Consider the following 19,496-nt stretch of genomic DNA (forward strand, 5'->3'; position numbering starts at 1 on the left):
CATGGCTGTGGCTCACAAATGGAACTCTGAAAAAAGAGACAAAGGAGGGCCTGATTCTGAACAAGCACAAGAACAAGCCATTCAAACCAAGGCCATCAAAGCCAGAATTGAAAAGTCAATGACAGATCCCAAATGTAGACTCTGCAAGGAAGTAGATGAAACAATGGATCCCATCCTCAGCTGCTGCAAGAAGATCGCACAGACAGACTCCAAGCAGAGGCACAACACCGTTGCTCAGATGGTTCATTGGATCTTGTGCCACAAAGACCATCTGCCTGCGACAAAGAACTGGTGGGATCACAAGCCTGAAAAAGTTACAAAAAATGAACACGTCAAGCTACTCTGGGACTTCCAGATTCAGACTGACAGAGTTTTGGAGCACAATACTCCCGACCTCACAACTGTGTTAAAAACAAAGTATGGATTGCTGATGTTGCAATCCCAGGTGAAAGCAGGATAAATGAGAAACAACTGGAAAAGATGAAACGATATGAGGATTTAAAGATCAAACTGCAAAGACTCTGGCACAAGCCAGTCAAAGTGGTCCTAGTGGCGATCGACACACTGGGTGCAGTGCCTAACGACCTTGACTTGCACTTAAACACAATCGGCGCTGACAAGATTACCATCTGCCAGCTGCAAAAGGCCACCTTACTGGTATCTGCACACATTATTTGCCGATACATCACGCAGTCCTAGAAACTTGTGATCGCATCTCCTTCTATGAACCGGCATGAGCTCTAAGATCTTTATTATCTGTATTGATGTTATATTGATGTACTGATGTATTGTTATATTGATGTAGTTGCCTTAGTCACTGTTTTAAATGCTAATGTTGTGCACTTTGTATATTGACTTGGTTGTAAACCGCACTGAGTCGCCTACGGGCTGAGAGAGTGCGGTATACAAATAAAGTAAGTAAATAAATAAATAAATCTTCCGGGGAGGCCCTCCTCTCGGTCCCACTACCGTCTCAAGTGCAGTTGGTGGGGACGAGAGAGAGGGCCTTCTCAGTGGTGGCCCCCCACCTATGGAACGCCCTTCCAAGGGAAATAAGACAGGCCCCATCCCTCCCCTCCTTTCGTATGAGCTTGAAGACCTGGTGGTTTCAACAAGCCTCTGAAAATGACCAGTTCTAACTCAGCCCTACACATAGTCGAATACAGCTTTATTCTTCCTACCAATTACCCAGATCACTTCCTCTAATCAGCCCTGGAATGAACAGCCACAGACCCGTTCCTAATATTATTGTTGCCTGCCATAGCATTGCACTTCATTCCCGGGGGGCCTAGAAATTTGGACTTGCACAAATCTTGGCCCGGACTTTAAAAAAAAAATTAATTGTCTTGAATGGAGTTCATCTTAGTCATCCGTAAACCAGATCAACAATTGGGTCACACCGTCTACCGAAAACCCACACACACAAATGGATATCTACATCAAAACTCCAACCATCACCCAAGTCCAAAAAGAAGCACCATCAAAGCCTTGGCAGACCGTGCAAAAAGAATCTGCGAACGCCACCTCCTCCAAGAGGAACTGAACCCCCTCAACTGGGCTCTACAGGCCAATGGATATTCCACCTCAGACATCAGAGGAGCTGCAAGACCAAGAACAAGCCACGAGAGTCAAGATGAAGATCCACCCAGAGGAAAAGTGTTCCTGCCATACATCAAGGGAACCACTGACCGCAGAGGGAAGCTGATGAGGAAACACAACATACAAACTATTCACAGACCCACCAAGAAAATCCAAAAATATGCTATGTTCAGCAAAGGACAAGAGGGATCCTCTCACTTCTGCAGGAGTCTACCGTGTACCATGCTATGGACAAAAAGTCTCCAGAGGGACCCCCAAACGCAGCAGAATTGTCCAGACACGGATCAAGGAACATGAAAGGCACTGCAGACTCTTTCAACCAGAGAAATCGGCCATAGCAGAGCACCTGAGGAACCAACCTGGACACAGCAGATTATTGGAGTACACGGAAATGCTAGACCACTCTCACAACCACCATGTCAGGCTACACAGAGAAGCCACTGAAATCCACAAGAAGCAGGTGGACAATTTCAACAGAAAGGTGGAAACCATGAAGATGAACAAAATCTGGCTACCAGTATTTAAAAACTCTAAATTTACAACAGCACAACAACAGAGAGGAAACAATCGGGGGCATCTAATCACCTCTCAACAAAAGATTGCCCCAAGCACTGCCAGGACATCAAATGCTAATCAAGGTGGTCAGCTTTTCTTTTTCTTTTTTTGTCGTGTCAGGAGCATCCTGTTGTGAGAGAATTGGCTGTCTGCAAGGAAGTTGCCCAGGGGACGCCGGATGATTTTTGATTGTTTTATCATCCTTGTGGGAGGCTTCTCTCATGTCCCTGCATGAGGAACTGGAGCTGATAGAGGGAGCTCATCCACCTCTCCCCGGATTCGAACCTGCGACCTGTCGGTCTTCAATCCTGCCGGCACAGGGGTTTAACCCACTGCGCCACCGGGGGCTCCAGTTGGTGGTCAGCTGAAACATTCACACCTAGCTCCAGCAGTCAAGAGTCCTTTGTCTCACCCTGGTCATTCCACAGATATATAAACCCAATTTTCCTAGTTCCAACAGACTTCACTCCCTCTGAGGATGCTTGCCACAGATGCAGGCGAAACGTCTGGAGAGAATGCCTCTAGAACATGGCCCTATAGCCCGAAAAATCCTCTGAGATTTTGATTGGAAAGAAGGAGAAGAGAGGCCTCTCACTGAGGAAACAGGAGAGGAGAAGAGATCCCTGGTGGGTGAGGCCTTTCCCACACTGCCTCTGACCCCTGAGTATCTGCTTATCCCGGGTTTTCTGGCAGTGGGGACTCCTATAATCCAGTCTAAAGTAGATAATCTGGGGTCAGATCCTGAGGCATAGAGTCTGTGTGGAAGGAAGGGCCCTGAGAGGCCGGAGAGGGGAGAGGGGATGCCTGGGAAAGAGCGGGGCTTGGGGAGCGCTGAAAGGCCGGATTCCTCAGCCTCGCTTACCTCTTCCTCCGCCTCCGAAAGGCTGCTCTCTCTTCCTCACCCAACACAGGCCTTCTCTTCCGCCACCCTCCGGAAGTCATCTCCAAAGGAAGTGCGTCACCCGTCTTTCCCCCATTGTGGAGCATCCTTTGCCGCTCTGGGAAGCGGAGGCCTCCTTCTCTCTCACCCCAAGGCAACTTGGAAGACCCTGAGCGGATTCGGAAGCGGAGTGGGCAGATCTAAAGGCAACCCGACCAAATGGGACTCCCCCTGGGGCGACTGCGGAGCAGGACAGGCAACTCCGCGTCTGTGTGCTTGTCCACAGGGCCCTGCCTCAGGCACAGAGGAAGAAGGGTTCAGGGCTACAGACAGTGCAGTTGCTGTTGCCTGTTTTTGGTCTCAAACTGTTTAGTCGCTTCTGCTTCCTTTATTTTATCAGTGTTATACCCTATTTATGCAATGCTTTGGACTCGAAATAATAATCCCAGGGCAAAGGCTGGAAAAGGACTCTGCAGTTGAGGCAGAGACTGAGTTAGATGGATGGATGGATAGAATAGATAGGATAGATGGATGAGATAGATAGATTGGATGGATGGATGGATGGATGGATGGATGGAGAGATAGGATGGATGGATAGGATAAGATAGATAGATGGATGGATAGGATAGATGGATGGATGGATGAGATGGATAGATAGATAGGATGGATAAGATAGATGGATGGATAGGATAGTTATGATGGATGGATGGGTAGAATAAGATAGATAGATAAATAGATAGGATAGATGGATAGGATAGATAGATAGATAGATAGATAGATTGGATAGATAGATCAGATAGATAGGATGGATGGATAGGACAGATGGATAGGATAAGATAGGATGGATGGATAGGATAAGATAGATAGGATAGAGAGATAGATGGATAGGATGTCTGGATGAATGGATAGGATAAGATAGATAGATTGGATAGATGGATGGATGAAATGGATAGATAGATAGGATGGATAGGATAAGATAGATGGATGGGATAGAATCATAGAATCATAGAGATAGATAGATAGATAGATAGATAGGATGGAAGGATGGATAGGATAGATAGATAGGATGTATGGATAGGATAGGACGGATGGATAAGATAGGATGGATGGATGGATAGGATAAGATAGATGGATAGATAGATAGATAGAATATATATTGATGGATAGGATGGATAGGATAAGATAGATAGATAGGATATATGGATGGATAGGATGGATGGATGGATAGGATAGGATAAGATAGATGGATGGATGGATGGATAAGTTAGGATAGTTGGGATAGATGGATGGATGGATTGGATAGATAGATAGATAGATAGATAGATAGGATAGGATAGACCAGGCTGTTGGAAATGACAACTTTCATCAAGCCTTCTCTACCAATATGTTTGTGTTTCATGGGGTTTAAAAAAAAAAGAATTTAAGTAGTGAGGGAACACTGAGTAAAAGAGAGGGGGGGGCACCTCATCCCCACCTGGGCCTCTTGCCAAAGCTTCTTCTCCCCTCCAGGGGCGGCTCTTCTTCCCTCTTCACCTTCCTCTTCCTCCTCTTCCTCCTCCTCATCGCCATCTGGGCTGCTTGCCACCACTCGGGTCCTGCGATTGTGGAGGCGGTGGGGTCACAGGGTCCAAGTGGTGGCAACAAGGAGGAGGAAGAGGAAGGTAAGGAGGCCGAGGGGGAAGGGGAGGGGGCCTCCCTACTTCGCAGAATTTCACTTATCGCGGGTGGTCCTGGAACATAATACCCACGATAAGTGAGGGACCACTGTATATTTATGCATCCGTATGTAATCCTTTAGTGTGACATATGGTGGAGGCTCCTTCTTTGGAGGCTTTTAAACAGAGGCTGGATGGCCATCTGTCGGGAGTGCTCTGAATGGGATTTTCCTGCTTCTTGGCAGAATGGGGTTGGACTGGATGGCCCAGGAGGTCTCTTCCAACTCTAGGATTCTATATGACTATATCGGGGTAAACTGAACTTTTACTTGGTCCATATATTGAACCGTGCAGGTTAGCAATCTTAGGCTAATGCTAAGGCCAGCAAGGAATGTTGTTGTCCAGATCAGTATTTGTGTATCTTTACACACTCTCAAACACTCCTTTTGGGCGTCAACGTGCTGACTAATATCCAAATGGGTTTTGCCGCATGGAGTTAGGGTAATTGCACCAAAATATAGCAGATACCAAAAACTGGGAAGCCCTGACCCTTGAGCACTCTAACTGGAGGTCAGCTGTGACCAGCAGTGCTGCAGAATTCAAAGATGGGAGGGGGGGGTAAAAGGGAGAGGCGTGCTAAGAGGAAGGCAAGTAAGTAAGTAGCAATCAGCCTGTTTACACACTCTCACAGACATATATACATATCTGGGGAGCCTTTCTGGACTGCAGGAAAACACCACCCAAGCCCTCCCGAGGGATGGCCAGCCAGCCTCTGCTTGCAGGCCTCCAGGGAAAGGAGGGAGGGGACTTTCCCGGTGGAGAGGGAGCCAAACACAGCAATGAGTGGCTTCAGCCAATGAGAATTCACCTCCATCTCCGCGTCATCAGTCTCCAGCCCAGGTTCTGCTAATGGAAAATTCGCCTTTCGTCATCAGTCTCTAGGCAAAGCTGCCTCTGGCTCTAATCCCTGCCGTTCTGCAAAACGCCCAGGATCCGCCAATGGAAATTCTCCTTTCGTTAGCGTCATCGGTCTCCGGGCAGAAGCTCAACGATTGCACTCCCAGCATCCGCCAATGGGAATTTGCCTTCATATGCGGCGTCATCAATTTCCGGGCAGAAACTCCCCGGCTTCACGCCCAGGATCTTCCAATGGGAATTCGACTTCCTCTCTGGCGTCATCGGTCTCCGGGCAGAAACTCCGCGCGAAGAAATCAATCTACCTACCTAGGTACTAGGGTTGAATGAAAAGTAATGCCTCCACCTTTGTAACTCCTCAACAGATGGCAGTACTGGTATGCGGGAGGTACTGGCTTGTTCAGTAGACTCTCCTCTACAGTTCCATTTTGGTGGGAATAATAATAATAATAATAATAATAATAATAAACAACTTTATTTATACCTCGCCACCACCTCCCCAGGGAGGTGTTGACAAGCTGGAAAGTGTTCTGAGGATGGACAGGAAAGTGTCCTGTCCATCCATCCAAAATGATCAAGGGTCTGGAGAACAAACCCTATGAGGAGCGGCTTAAAGAGCTGGGCATGTTTAGCCTGAAGAAGAGAAGGCTAAGAGCAGATATGATAGCCATGTATAAATATGTGAGAGGAAGCCACCGGGAGGAGGGAGCAAGCTTGTTTTCTGCTTCCCTGGAGACTAGGACGCAAGGGAACAATGGCTTCAAACTACAAGAGAGGAGATTCCATCTGAACATGAGGAAGAACTTCCTGACTGTGAGAGCCGTTGAGCAGTGGAACTCTCTGCCCCGGAGTGTGGTGGAGGCTCCTTCTTTGGAAGCTTTTAAACAGAGGCTGGATGGCCATCTGTCAGGGGTGATTTGAATGCAATATTCCTGCTTCTTGGCAGAATGGAGTTGGACTGGATGATGGCCCATGAGGTCTCTTCCAACTCTGGGATTCTATGATTCTACGAGGGAGGGTCGAGTGGGGTCCCGAGGGGTGAAGATCCTGAAGGGCCCATTATTTATTTATGTACGTCATTTCCATCCCGCCCATATCAGCCTGAAGGCGACTCAGGGAGGGATAATACGCAGTCTAGGTTCTTGTGGGTTTTTTCGGGCTATAGAGCCATGTTCTAGAGGCATTTCTCCTGACGTTTCACCTGCATCTATGGCAAGCATCCTCAGAGGTTGTGAGGTCCTCTGAGGATGCTTGCCATAGATGCAGGCGAAACATCAGGAGAAATGCCTCTAGAACATGGCTCTATAGCCCGAAAAAACCCACAAGAACCTAGTGATTCCAGCCATGAAAGCCTTCGACAATACATAATACGCAGTCTATCTATCTATCTCTATCCATCCATCCGTCTCCTATCTATCTATCTATCTATCTATCTCCATCCATCCATCCATCCATCTCTCATCTATCTTTCTATCCATCCATCCGTCCATCTCTCATCTATCTATCTATCTATCTATCTATCTCCCTCCATCCATCCATCCACCCATCTCTCATCTCTCTGTCTGTCTGTCTATCTATCTCTGTCCATCCATCCATCTCTCATCTATCTATCTATCTATCTATCTCTATCCATCCATCCATCCATCTCCTATCTATCTATCTATCTATCTATCTATCTATCTATCTCCATCCATCCATCCATCCATCCATCCATCTCTCATCTATCTATCTATCTATCTATCTATCTATCTATCTCCATCCATCCATCCATCCATCCATCTCTCATCTATCTATCTATCTATCTATCTATCTATCTATCTATCTATCTATAGCTCCATTCATCCATCCATCTCTCATCTATCTATCTATCTATCTATCTATCTATCTATATCTCCATCCATCCATTCATCCATCCATCCATCTCTCATCTATATCCAAAAATGGATCTGGACTAAACCTTGCACATAGATCCATCATGGCCAGCTTAAAATACCAATGGCGTTTGGGGGGAATTGACAGAGGATGATGGAAGTTACACTCCAGCCACATTTGGATAGTTGTACTGGTGCTGAATCTGGTCCAAAGGTGATCGGGAGGGACCCTGGAGACCCACTCCTCCTCCCAGACATGCTGCCCAAGAAAGCGCCAAAGGAAAGCGAGGCATGGACTGACAGACCAGGAAAGAAGGAAGGAGCGGAAAGTATCTCTTTATTGATGGATTGAGGCGCAGGGAGAGACACGGAGATCAGGGCTGGGTTGCAGAAAGAGGTGGATTTGCAGTTCCTTTCGCCGAAGGAGGGTTGAGTGGGGTCCCGAGGGGAGAAGCTCTTCTGAGGTTGGCGGCAGAGGAAGGAAGGAAGGTGCTCTCTTTGCAGGAGGAGGAGGATCTCTACTCCATGAGTCCCACTGGAAGGGAGAAGAGAGAGGGGCCAATTGGAGGCCAAGGGGAAGGAGGGGGGTCTTCCCTGGCAGGAGGCTCTAGGGGACCCCATATCCCCCCAAAGTGAGGGGCCTCCCTTTGCCACGAGGGAAGCCCAGGAACCCCTCCACCCCCTCCCACCCTGCCTCCCCCCACAAAGGGGCCCTTTGGTCCCAGCGCCCTGACTGAGCTGTTGTTGTTGTTGTTGTTGTTGTTGTTGTATGCCCTCCTTCCCTTTCTCATCTGGATGTGTTAAGGTGGGGGGCTGGGAAAATGTGGCCCACTGAGGCCAGGGAAACAAAAGGCCTCATTATGTTCATTATTATATGTAGGTAAAGGTATAGGTTTCCCCTTGATATGAAGTCTAGTTGTGTCTGACTCTGGGACTCTGGTGCTCATCATCATCATTTCTAAGCTGAAGAGCCGGTGTTGTCCGTAGACACCTCCAAGGTCATGTGGCCATGGGCATGACTGCATGGAGCGCCCTTACTTTCCTACAGGATCTACTCACATTTGCATGGTTTCGAACTGCTAGGTTGGCAGAAGCTGGGGCTAACAGCGGGAGCTCACCCCACTCCCAGGAGCTGTGGCTACTTATTTCTACATTGAAAAGGTCAAGGTTTCCCCTTGACATGAAGCCCAGTCGGGCCTGACTCTGGGACTCTGGTGCTCACCTCCATTTCTAAGCCAAAGAGCCGGCATTGTCCCTAGACACCTCCAAGGTCATGTGGCCACTGGCATGACTGCATGGAGCACTGCTGAAGCGGTACCTATTGATCTACTCACATTTACATGGTTTTGAACTGCTAGGTTGGCATAAGCTGGGGCTAACAGCAGGAAGTCACGTCGCTGCCCAGATTTGAACCTGAAACCTTTCGATCAGCAAGTTCAGCAGCTCAGCGGTTTAACCCACTGCACCATTATGATATGTATTCTGCAGGCCACATAATTATTATTTATGATGATGATGATGATGATTATGATGTCTATTATTATTATTATTATTATTATTTGTGATGATGATGATTTGTGATGATGATGATGATGATGATGATGATGATTTGTGATGATTATTATTATTATTTTCATTTATACCGCATCGATTTCTCTCTGCAAAGGAGTTTCCTTTCCAGGACCCTCCCTCCACAGCTTCCTCCCACCATCCGAAAGGGGCAGGGGCTTCAAAGTGGGGGCCCCTCTGTAATGAGAGGCTTTCTCTCTCTGGGAATCCCCCCAATCCAAGCTTTATGCCCCCAAAAGAGAAGAGTGAGCCTTACCTGTGGGAGGGGGCACAGCACAGCCTGGAAAAGAGAGGAAGGAAGGGAGAAGCGTCCAGTTAGGATCAAAGTCTCCCCCCCCCAAGAAAGCCCCCCCCCCCTTGAGACACATTCCCTTCACCTACCAAGGCTTCGGAAGGAAGGGAAGAGACAAAAGAAGGGAAGAAGGTGCCTCAAAGAAAGGTCTCTCCCAGGAGTGAATATGGGGAGGGGGTTGTATGCTTTGCTCCCAACCCCCCTCCCGACTCTACACTTTGTGTCCTTGGAAGGTATGGAGTAAGGCAGAGGAGGAGGAGGTCTGCGATGGAGGCCAGGCAGTAGGGTCTTCCTTCTCTGGAGCCCTTTGCCAACAGAGACCCGACCCCCACCCCCCATCCCGGGAGTCCATGACTCTGCTGGCTTCACTGGAACACGCAACTTTGAAGACTTTGGAGACTGTTCAGAAGCTTCAAATGGTCCAGGTTACTCACTGGAGCGACATACAGGGAGCACAACACCCCCCTGTTATGTCAGCTCCACTGGCTGCCCGTCCATTTCAGAACAGAATTCAAAGTGCTGGTCTTGACCTATAAGTCCTATATGGTTCCAACCCAGCTTACCTGTCCAAATCATCTCCCTCTACATCCCCCCTTAGAATCATAGAATCATAGAATCAAAGAGTTGGAAGAGACCTCATGGGCCATGCAGTCCAACCCCATTCTGCCAAGAAGCAGGAATATTGCATTCAAATCACCCCTGACAGATGGCCATCCAGCCTCTGCTTAAAAGCTTCCAAAGAAGGAGCCTCCACCACACTCCAGGGCAGAGAGTTCCACTGCTGAACTGCTCTCACAGTCAGGAAGTTCTTCCTAATGTTCAGATGGAATCTCCTCTCTTGTAGTTTGAAGCCATTGTTCCCTTGCGTCCTAGTCTCCAAGGAAGCAGAAAACAAGCTTGCTCCCTCCTCCCTGTGGCTTCCTCTCACATATTTATACATGACTATCATATCCCCTCTCAGCCTTCTCTTCTTCAGGCTAAACATGCCCAGTTCCCTAAGCCGCTCCTCATAGGGCTTGTTCTCCAGACCATTGATCATTCTAGTCACTCTCCTCTGGACACATTCCAGCTTAGAGTCAATATCTTTCTTGAATTGTGGTGCCCAGAATTGGACACAATATTCCAGGTGTGGTCTAACCAGAGCAGAATGGAGCCTGGGGAGCATGACTTCCCTAGATCTAGACACTATGCTCCTATTGATGCAGGCCAAAATCCCATTGGCTTTTTTTGCCACCACATCACATTGTTGGCTCATGTTTAACTTGTTGTCCACGAGGACTCCAAGATCTTTTTCACACGTACTGCTCTTGAGCCAGGCGTCCCCCATTCTGTATCTTTGCATTTCATTTTTTCTGCCAAAGTGGAGTATCTTGCATTTGTCACTGTTGAACTTCATTTTGTTAGTTTTGGCCCATCTCTCTAATCTTCTTGAGGAATCCAACATCTTTTGGCCTTGGGCTTCTCAGGCTGCCCTGGATTGGGTCTCCAGAGAAACAAGCCAACATGGCCTCTGGTGAGGGGGGATGCCTGTAGATGAAGCCCAAACACTTGACCACCCTGAGCACCGTGAGGACCCTTCAGGAGTGGTCCACAGGATGCCATGCTCACAGCCTCACCTTTCTTGACGTAGAGGGAGAACCCTGCAGCTACAAAGACCACCCCCAGGACCAGGCCCACGATCCCAGTCCACATCTTGCTCTTGGCGGCATCCGACTGGGGCTCTGCAGAAGAGGAAGAGGTAGAGGTAGAGGAGGAGGAAGCATAGGATTAAAAAGCGGCAGGGCATCAGTCCCCCCAACACCTCCAAAAACCACATTGGGAAGAACTGTGACGGGGATGGTAGGGTCCCTCCTTCTTTGGCGGCCCCTGAGCAGAGGGCAGGAGGACCTCTCCCAGGCAGATGTCCCACAGGGTTCCCTCCCTGGGGATGCCTTTGGTGCTGAATGTCTTACTCCACTCCACGGAGACAGGGCTGGCAGAGCTGGCGTGCTCCACTTGGCAGGTGTAGACGTCTCCCTTCTCCGGCTGCGTCTCCAGCATCATCAGGATCCGATAGGTCCAGTCTCCGTTGTCCATGACTGGTGTGGTCATGACTTCCTCTTCTTCCTTCCCGTTCCTGAGCCACCGAACTGTGATCTTGACTGGGAAAAAGTGGTCCACCGTGCAGATCAGCATGGTGTTACGGGAGGAGGAGAAGGTCCCGGAGTTGGTGGGGGTGATCTTCATCTTGGGTGGAACTGGAGAGGAAAGAAGCAGAGGAAGTGATGGCCAAAACCCACAGTCAAGTCACAGAGGAACTCAAGTGAAAGGAGGGGGTTGTGATTGGAATGTCCAATATGCCTGCTGGCATGGGATTGATGGAGAGCCTGCAGGAGGGCTTGAAGCCATCCATTAGGTAAGATGTGTTTGTGTGCTGTGCTGGCCTCTCGCCTCACAGGACCCATGCAACACAATTGTTGTAATATGACCTGGGCCTAGTGTGGGATCGCTATGTCCTGATTTCCTGGGGAGGAGGGGGCTTCAAAGGGTCCTTGGGCCTTGCTCAGCCCACATCAGAAATTAAAGCACTAGGTCCTGTCTGATCTTGGAAGCTAAGCAGGGGCAGCCAGAGTCAGTCTTTGAATGGGAGACCAACCGGGAATCCTGGGGGCTGGAAGCTCAGTTTCAGTGGAAGGAACTGCCAAAGCCTCCTCTGAAGATTCCTGGCCCAAGAAAAACCCCACCAAATTCATGAGTGTGACGATGTGTATTTTTATTCCTATGGTTATGTGTTGTTTAAACAGTAGTTAATAAATGATAAGTATGTAGGATTATATTTTGTTAGAGATGGTGGCTGATTTAGCCTGAGCTGAGTTGCCATAGCAACGGGGGCGGAGCCAACTGTCACTTCACGGCGCAGCTTTTTGAAAGTGGCAGTCTGTAAGCCAGTGAGCTACAGGGAAGACTTGATTTCTTTAGTGAGAGAAACAGGGAACTAGTCTGTGACCAAAGAGTTACAGGAGAGGTAGTTGATCCTGTGGTGTGTGGAAAACCATCAGGAATACTATAGTTAGAGAACTATAGGGAAGACTGGTTCTTTAATATTAAGAATCAGGGTTTGGCTGTGAGCCAATAGAGTTAGATAAGTCAGGTGACTTATTTGTAGTAAAAGAACGCTTGTTGAAGAAAGATATATCTACTCAAAGAAATCTCTTAAAGTCTGTACCTAAAGTTACTAATGAAACCTTACTAATGTAACCTATCAAGATTTGTGCCTCTTGTGAAGAAACAATTGAATCTGTTATACCTTACTTGTTCCAATAAACTTATTACTGTTTTTCTCAAGCCTTGCCTGATACAGTTTCTCCTAAGTCAAACAGCCTGCATAAGAAATAAAGTCAAACCAGGGACAGTAAACGCTACGCTATCAAATGAATAAAGCCTTCTGTAAATAATAGTCCCTTTATAAACAAGCTCCTAAGCTGATATTGATCATTGCCCGGCTTCCCTCACAAATTTGGTGGCAGTAATTTTACCCTCCTTTACAATGAGGTGACCCATAAGTTGACTTTGGTACAGACTCGGGAGAATGACAATGGGATATAAACTGTTCGTTGAACGGGGAAAATGACCCAGAGTCCCACCCGATCTTTAATGTAAACAGAAGCCGGACCTGTTTGGAGGAACTTTGTGTTCAGACCATCAGACCTACAGTGGACACTGGTGAAGACTCCCCGTTGAACAGGGCCTGTGTGCTATAGAATTTTGCACGCACACACATGCAAACATTTGATATCTAATCCTCACTTTTTATACCTTTTGCAGGTCTCGTCTCTTCTTTTCTTCCACTACTTTTGGTCTTGTCCTTCTGTTGTGTGTGGTGTAATTTTAGCAACCCCGTGCCTGCCTTCACTTGGCCCTGCTTGCCCCAACCTGCACGACGCATTACTCACTGCCTCTTCTCCCTGTACTCATAGAATGAGGGAGTTCTTAACAAAAGGATGGAGAGGATGCATGTTTCTAATGTATTGCTGAAGGCTTTCACGGTTGGAATCAGTGGGGGGTTGTGTGGTTTCTGGTCTGTAAGGCTGTGATCTAGCAGCATGTTCTCCCCTGGAGACGCCAGCCACAAGTGCAGGCGAAACACCAGTATAGAACACAGCGATACAGCCTGGAAATCAATACTAAAACATGGAAATACAATCCAGAAATCACACCACACTCCGTGTTCCCATTGAGTTACAATAGAAGGGCCAATGGGGGCAGCATGTTTTCAGTCCCACCCTTGTCCCAAGAGTCCTGGTGGGAATGAAGCAAGGAGTGTTTGAGGATCAGGACATCCCTAGAGACACCAAGGGGCTTGTTTAAAAAGCTATTGTCCCCCCAACCCTGCAATATATGCCTGCAAAACGTGGGCTGTCTACACTCAGCTCCTGGTGTCTTTAAGGCAGTGGTTCTCAACCTTCCTATTGCCACGACCCCTTAATAGAGTTCCTCATGTTGTGGTGACCCCCAACCATAAAATCATTTTCATTGCTACTTCATAACTGTCATTTTGCTACTGATATCAATTGTAATGTAAATATCTGATATATTTTCGTTTACTGGACCAAATTTGGCACAAATACTCAAGACACCCAAGTTTGAATACTGGTGGGGTTGGGGGGAGGAGGATTGATTTTGTCATTTGTGAGTTGTAGTTGCTGGGATTTATAGTTCACCTACAATCAAAGAGCATTCTGAACTCCACCAACGATGACATTGAACCAAACTTGCCAAACTCCCGTAACCAACAGAAAACACTAGAAGAGTTTGGTGGACATTGACCTTGAGTTTGGGAGTTGTCGTTCATAGTTCACCTTCATCCAGAGAGCACTGTGGACACAGACAATGATGGATCTGGACCAAAGCTGGCACAGATACTTAATATGCCCAAATGTGGACACTGGTGGAGTTTGGGGAAGATAAACATTGACACTTGTGAGTTGTAGTTACTGGGATGTATAGTTCACCTACAATCGAAAAGCATTCTCAACCCCAAAAATGACATAATTGGGCCAAACTTCCCACACAGAAACCCCATGACTAACAGAAAAATACTGTGTTTTCTGATGGTCTTTGGTGACCCCTCTGACACCCCCTCACGACCCCTCCAGGGGTCCCGACCCCCAGGTTGAGAAACACTGCTTTAAGGGGAATAGAAACCTTTGCAGTTTGGGATGAAAGGGTGTGATGTTGTCCAGCCTGGTGTTGATGAGGGTGAAGGGACCTTCCATGCAAGAGGGGGGCATCCTCCCTCCCTCCCTTCCTTTCAGGCCTGGACCAGACCCAGGAGAGGGACCCCTCCTCCTCCTCTGAGGCCCCTTGAGGGAGACCCAGGTGGCAGCCAACCTCCCCCTCCCCTCCCTCTCTCCCCTTCCCAGAAAGTCTAGGGCAGTGCTTCTCAACCTGGGAATTGGGATCGCTGGGGGGGGGGGGGTCATGAGGGGGATGTCAGGTGGGTTGCCAAAGACCATCAGAAAACACATATTTCTGATGGTCTTAGGAACGAACCCCTTAGGCAGCAACTACAACTTCCAAATGACAAAATCCGCTCCCTGGATTTGAACTTATTAGCAAATTGAGCCGCTCAGTGGTTTCACCCACTGTGCCACTGGGGGCTCCAAATTTGTTCCAGTGACTGAAAATACACCCCGCATATCAGGTATTTGGTGGAACAATGGCTTCAAACTACAAGAAAGGAGACTCCACCTGAACATGAGAAAAAACTTCCTGACTGTGAGAGCTGTTCAGCAGTGGAACTCTCTGCCCCGGAGGGAGTGTGGTGGAAGCTCCTCCTTTGGAAGCTTTTAAGCAGAGGCTGGATGGCCGTCTGTCAGGGGAGCTTTGAATATTTATTTATTTATTTATTTATTTATTTGGGGTTCTTTTACCCTGCTCTTCTCACTCTGAAGGGGACTCAGGGCGGCTTACAGAAGCAAAGGGCACAATTTGATGCCTGCAGCACAGAACAATCAAGACACAAAATTACGTCAATTCACAATTCACAACAGTTCATGCATTATACCAATAAAATCAATAAAATCAGTAAAACCAATACAAACCCAATTCCTCCTCTTACATGGTCAGCAATCGCTAACTCATAGTTCTAGTTTTCAGTTCCACTTCATCAATCCTGTTGGTCTTACTCGCCTGATTGTCTTATTTTATTGCCAGATTGCCCAAAGGCCTGGCCCCATAACCACGTCTTCACCCTCCTCCTGAATATGGGCTGAATATGATTGTCTTCTTGGGAGGAGAGCAATGTCCAGTCTCGATAAAATAGTAAAGAGTAGAGACATCAGACTGGCAACCAAGATCCATTGCCTAGTCCAAGCCATGGTCTTCCCTGTCGTCACCTACGGATGTGAGAGCTGGACCTGAGGGAAGGCTGAGCGAAGGAAGATCGATGCTTTTGAGCTGTGGTGTTGGAGGAAAGTTCTGAGAGTGCCTTGGACTGCGAGAAGGTCCAACCAGTCCATCCTCCAGGAAAGAAAGCCCGGCTGCTCACTGGAGGGAAGGAGACTAGAGGGAAAGTGGAAGTCCTTTGAATGCCACATCGTGAGGAGACAGCAAAGCCTAGAGAAGGGAATGATGCTGGGGAAAGGGGAAGGCAAAAGGAAGAGGGGCCGACCAAAGGCAAGATGGATGGATGGCATCCTTGAAGTGACTGGACTGACCTTGAGGGAGCTGGGGGTGGTAACGGCCGACAGGGAGCTCTGGCGTGGGCTGGTCCATGAGGTCACGAAGAGTCGGAGACGACTGAACAAATGAACAACAACAACATGATTGTCCTGCTTCTTGGCAGAATGAGGTTGGACTGGATGGCCCACCGGGTCTCTTCCAACTCTAGGATTCTATTTACACTACAATTCATTGCAGTTATGAAATAGCAACGAAAATATATTTATGGTTGGGGGCCACCACAACGTAAGAAAGTGGATGGATTCACTTTCCTCCTCCCAACGTCATCCCTCTTCCCGTGGGAGGGGGGTGGGGGTGGCTCACGTTTCCTGCGGAGGGCGAAGGGCTCCGTGCCTTCGTAGTTGTAGCGGCAGAAGCTGTCCACGTTGGCCTTCCAGGCCCGCAGCTGGTCCGGGTCCCGGTTGACCCTGTCCACGGTGGCCTGGCCCATGGGCGCGAGGGCCACGAACCGGCCCAGGGCGCTGTCGAAGTGGTAGAGGTCCTGCCGGTTGTAGATGGCGCGGTACAGGAGGCGCCCCTCCGCCCCGGGGCCCGTCCCGTTGGGCAAGAAGCACTCGGCCCTCACTTGGAACAGGAAATGGGCTGCGAGAGAGAGAGGCAGAGAGAGAGAGAGAGAGAGAGAGAGAGAGAGGAGTTCCCTGGGGAGCGCCCTGACGCCCTTCGCCTCCCCCCTCCCCCGTTTCCCCGGGACCCTCCGTCCCCTCTCCTCTGGAAACCCGGGGAAGGGAAGGGCACGGCACACCGAGACCGGGAGACAGGCTCCTCTGCGCCTCCTTCGAGGAAGGGAGGAGAAGGCGGCGGCTCACCTGGAGGGCCCCCCTCCTCTGCCGCAGCGGCCAAGAGGAGCAGCGCCCCCAGCCGCGCCGCCCAAACCCAGCCCCCCAGAGAAGGACCCATGGCCAGGAGCAGCCCAGACCGGCTCCCTCGACGGCAGGAGAGCGCGGACGGAGCTTTCCCGCTGCCTCCTCCTCCAGCTGGGGACGGGGCCTTTCTGGGGCGGCGCCCTCGGGGGAAAAGTCTCTCCAAGCCAGGACCCTCTCCTCCTCCATGCCCCCCCCCTCGGGAGAGGGCCAATCAGGCGCAGCGCTACACCCGCGTCATCAGTCGCCAGGGAAAAATGTCCCGAAAGGCTCCCAACGGAGAGATGAATTAATGTGCTATTTCTTTACTGTACTGATACCCTGCCCCTTCTTATCCAGGGCGGCTTACAAACTAGGGCCATGATTCAGTGTCAGATTCAGACAATGACAATATCAGAAAAAAAGGGTTGACTATTCTCCCCCAACCTATAAAACTTGTATTCAGAACACATCATGCAATAGAAAAAGTAGAAAAAGACTAAAATGATCAAGGGTCTGGAGAACAAGCCCTATGAGGAGCGGCTTAGGAAGCTGGGCATGTTTACCCTGAAGAAGAGAAGGCTGAGAGGAGATATGATAGCCATGTATAAATATGTGAGACGAAGCCACAGGGAGGAGGAGGGAGCAAGCTTGTTTTCTGCTTCCTTGGAGACTAGGACGCAAGGGAACAATGGCTTCAAACTACAAGAGAGGAGATTCCATCTGAACATTAGGAAGAACTTCCTGACTGTGAGAGCTGTTCAGCAGTGGAACTCTCTGCCCCGGAGTGTGGTGGAGGCTCCTTCTTTGGAAGCTTTTAAGCAGAGGCTGGATGGCCATCTGTCAGGGGTGATTTGAATGCAATATTCCTGCTTCTTGGCAGAATGGGGTTGGACTGGATGGCCCATGAGGTCTCTTCCAACTCTTTGATTCTATGATTCTATGATTCTATGAATGTGCAGGGCCTGATGAATGCAAGGCCTTCTCGGTGGTGGCTCCTCGGCTGTGGAACACCCTTCCCGTGGACATCAGACTGGCTCCTTCCCTGATGATATTCCGCAGGAAACTAAAGACTTGATTGTTCAAGAAGGCGTTCGAACAAGAAGTGCAATGATTGGTAATGACTATAGGGATGGAACAACGGAAAATGGTATTGGATTGTGGTTTGGACAATGAGATGACGCTGAATGGTTTTCGTAGTAATGACGATGTTGTTGTATAATGCTGGACTGTGATTTGTTTATACTGTGTTTTGAATTTTGTTGTTCCTATGTTGTACACCACTGTGAGTCGCCCCCGGGCTGAGAACAGCTGTATAGAAGCAAAGTAAATAAAGAAATAAATAAATAAGGCCGGAGTTAAAAATGCTGGAAGAAACATTAACATTATAGACCTAGAGAAATCATAAAATCTGTTATTGTAGGTTTTCGGGGCTGTCTGGCCATGTTCCAGAAGCATTCTCTCCTGACATTTCACCCACATCTATGGCAGGCATCCTCAGAGCTTCGGAGGCCTGATAGAAACGAGGCAAATTAGGTTTATGTATCTGTGGAATCATGTCCAGGGTGGGAGCCCCCCATGAAGGAAGCAAGAAAATTGATGAAATATACAATGAATCATACTATTTAAATTATTTTGTGTTATGGAACTACTTCTCATGATTTGCTAAAAAATTTTTTTTCATCTTCTCCCGCAGTGAGGGCATTGGTTTCCAGACGGGAAGCGTTCCCAGTCTGGGTTGGCTTGATGCGCCTTCCTCTTGGCACACTTCTCCCTTTTGCCCTCTATTCGTGCCTCTTCAAATTCTATAGCACTGCTGGTCACAGCTGACCTCCAGCTGGAGTGCTCAAGGGCCAGGGTTTTCCAGTTCTCAGTGTCTATGGCAGAGTTTTTAAGGTTGCCTTTGAGCCCGTCTTTCAATCTCTTTTCCTGCCCACCAACATTCCACTTTCTGTTCTTGAGTTCAGAGTAGAGCAACTGCCTTGGGAGATGGTGGTCGGGCATCCAGACAATGTGGCCTTCGGTCCAGTGGAGTTGATGGCAGAGGACCATTGCTTCAATGCTGGTGGTCTTTGCTTCTTCTTCCAGCACACTGACATTTGTCTCCTTGTCTTTCCAAGAGATTTGCAGCATTTTCTGGAGGCAGTGCTGATGGAGTTGTTCCAGGAGTTGCATGTGGTGTCTGTAGACAGTCCACGTTTCATAGGTGTATAGCAGAGTTGGGAGGGGAATAGCTTTATAAGCAAGCACCTTGGTCTCCCTGCAGATGTCCCAGTCTGCAAACACTCTCTGCTTCATTTGGAAAAATGCTGCACTTGCAGAGCTCAGGCGGTGTTGTATTTTGGTGTCGATGTTGACTTTGGTGGAGAGGTGGCTGCCAAGGGAGTGGAAATGGTCCACATTTTGTAATGCTACACCATTCAGCTGTATCACTGGCATTGGGGAAGCATTGGCTGGTGTCAATGTTGACCTTCCAGATTTGGGCTGCCAGCTCATTGACAACAGAGATTATTTTTTCTACACATTATATCTCCATGAAGTTAGTGCATATCGTTTTCTAAGTTCAGATGCAAGTAAAACTTACAGCCACCCCAAATT

At 48.6% G+C, this 19,496-nt stretch overlaps 3 protein-coding genes across 4 annotated transcripts in view; all 3 read right to left on the reverse strand.

Annotated features, from left to right (window-relative positions):
* LOC132766322 (zinc finger protein 180-like) overlaps positions 1-3,088 on the reverse strand; it is a 55,035-nt gene extending 51,947 nt beyond the window's left edge. Inside the window, exon 1 of one of the 2 annotated variants that reach the window (XM_067464982.1) lies at positions 3,017-3,088. The gene's annotated coding sequence lies outside the window, so the exon portion shown is untranslated. The remainder of the gene's footprint in view (positions 1-3,016) is intronic. The other variant, XM_067464981.1, reaches the window with a different exon arrangement.
* LOC132765349 (bromodomain-containing protein 2) overlaps positions 1-19,496 on the reverse strand; it is a 463,888-nt gene that overhangs the window by 65,176 nt on the left and 379,216 nt on the right. The gene's annotated exons all lie outside the window — the stretch shown is intronic.
* On the reverse strand, positions 7,796-17,047 carry LOC132766330 (rano class II histocompatibility antigen, A beta chain-like). Its single transcript, XM_060760731.2, has 6 exons — positions 16,866-17,047; positions 16,363-16,641; positions 11,289-11,573; positions 10,953-11,057; positions 9,301-9,324; positions 7,796-8,010 (listed from the first exon to the last, which is right to left on the reverse strand). Exons 1-6 carry the CDS (start codon positions 16,954-16,956, stop codon positions 7,994-7,996), a joined length of 801 nt encoding a protein of 266 aa, XP_060616714.2. The 5' UTR covers positions 16,957-17,047; the 3' UTR covers positions 7,796-7,993.

The sequence above is a fragment of the Anolis sagrei genome, chromosome 2 (genome assembly GCF_037176765.1).
Source record: "Anolis sagrei isolate rAnoSag1 chromosome 2, rAnoSag1.mat, whole genome shotgun sequence".
Taxonomy (NCBI): Eukaryota; Metazoa; Chordata; class Lepidosauria; order Squamata; family Dactyloidae; genus Anolis; species Anolis sagrei.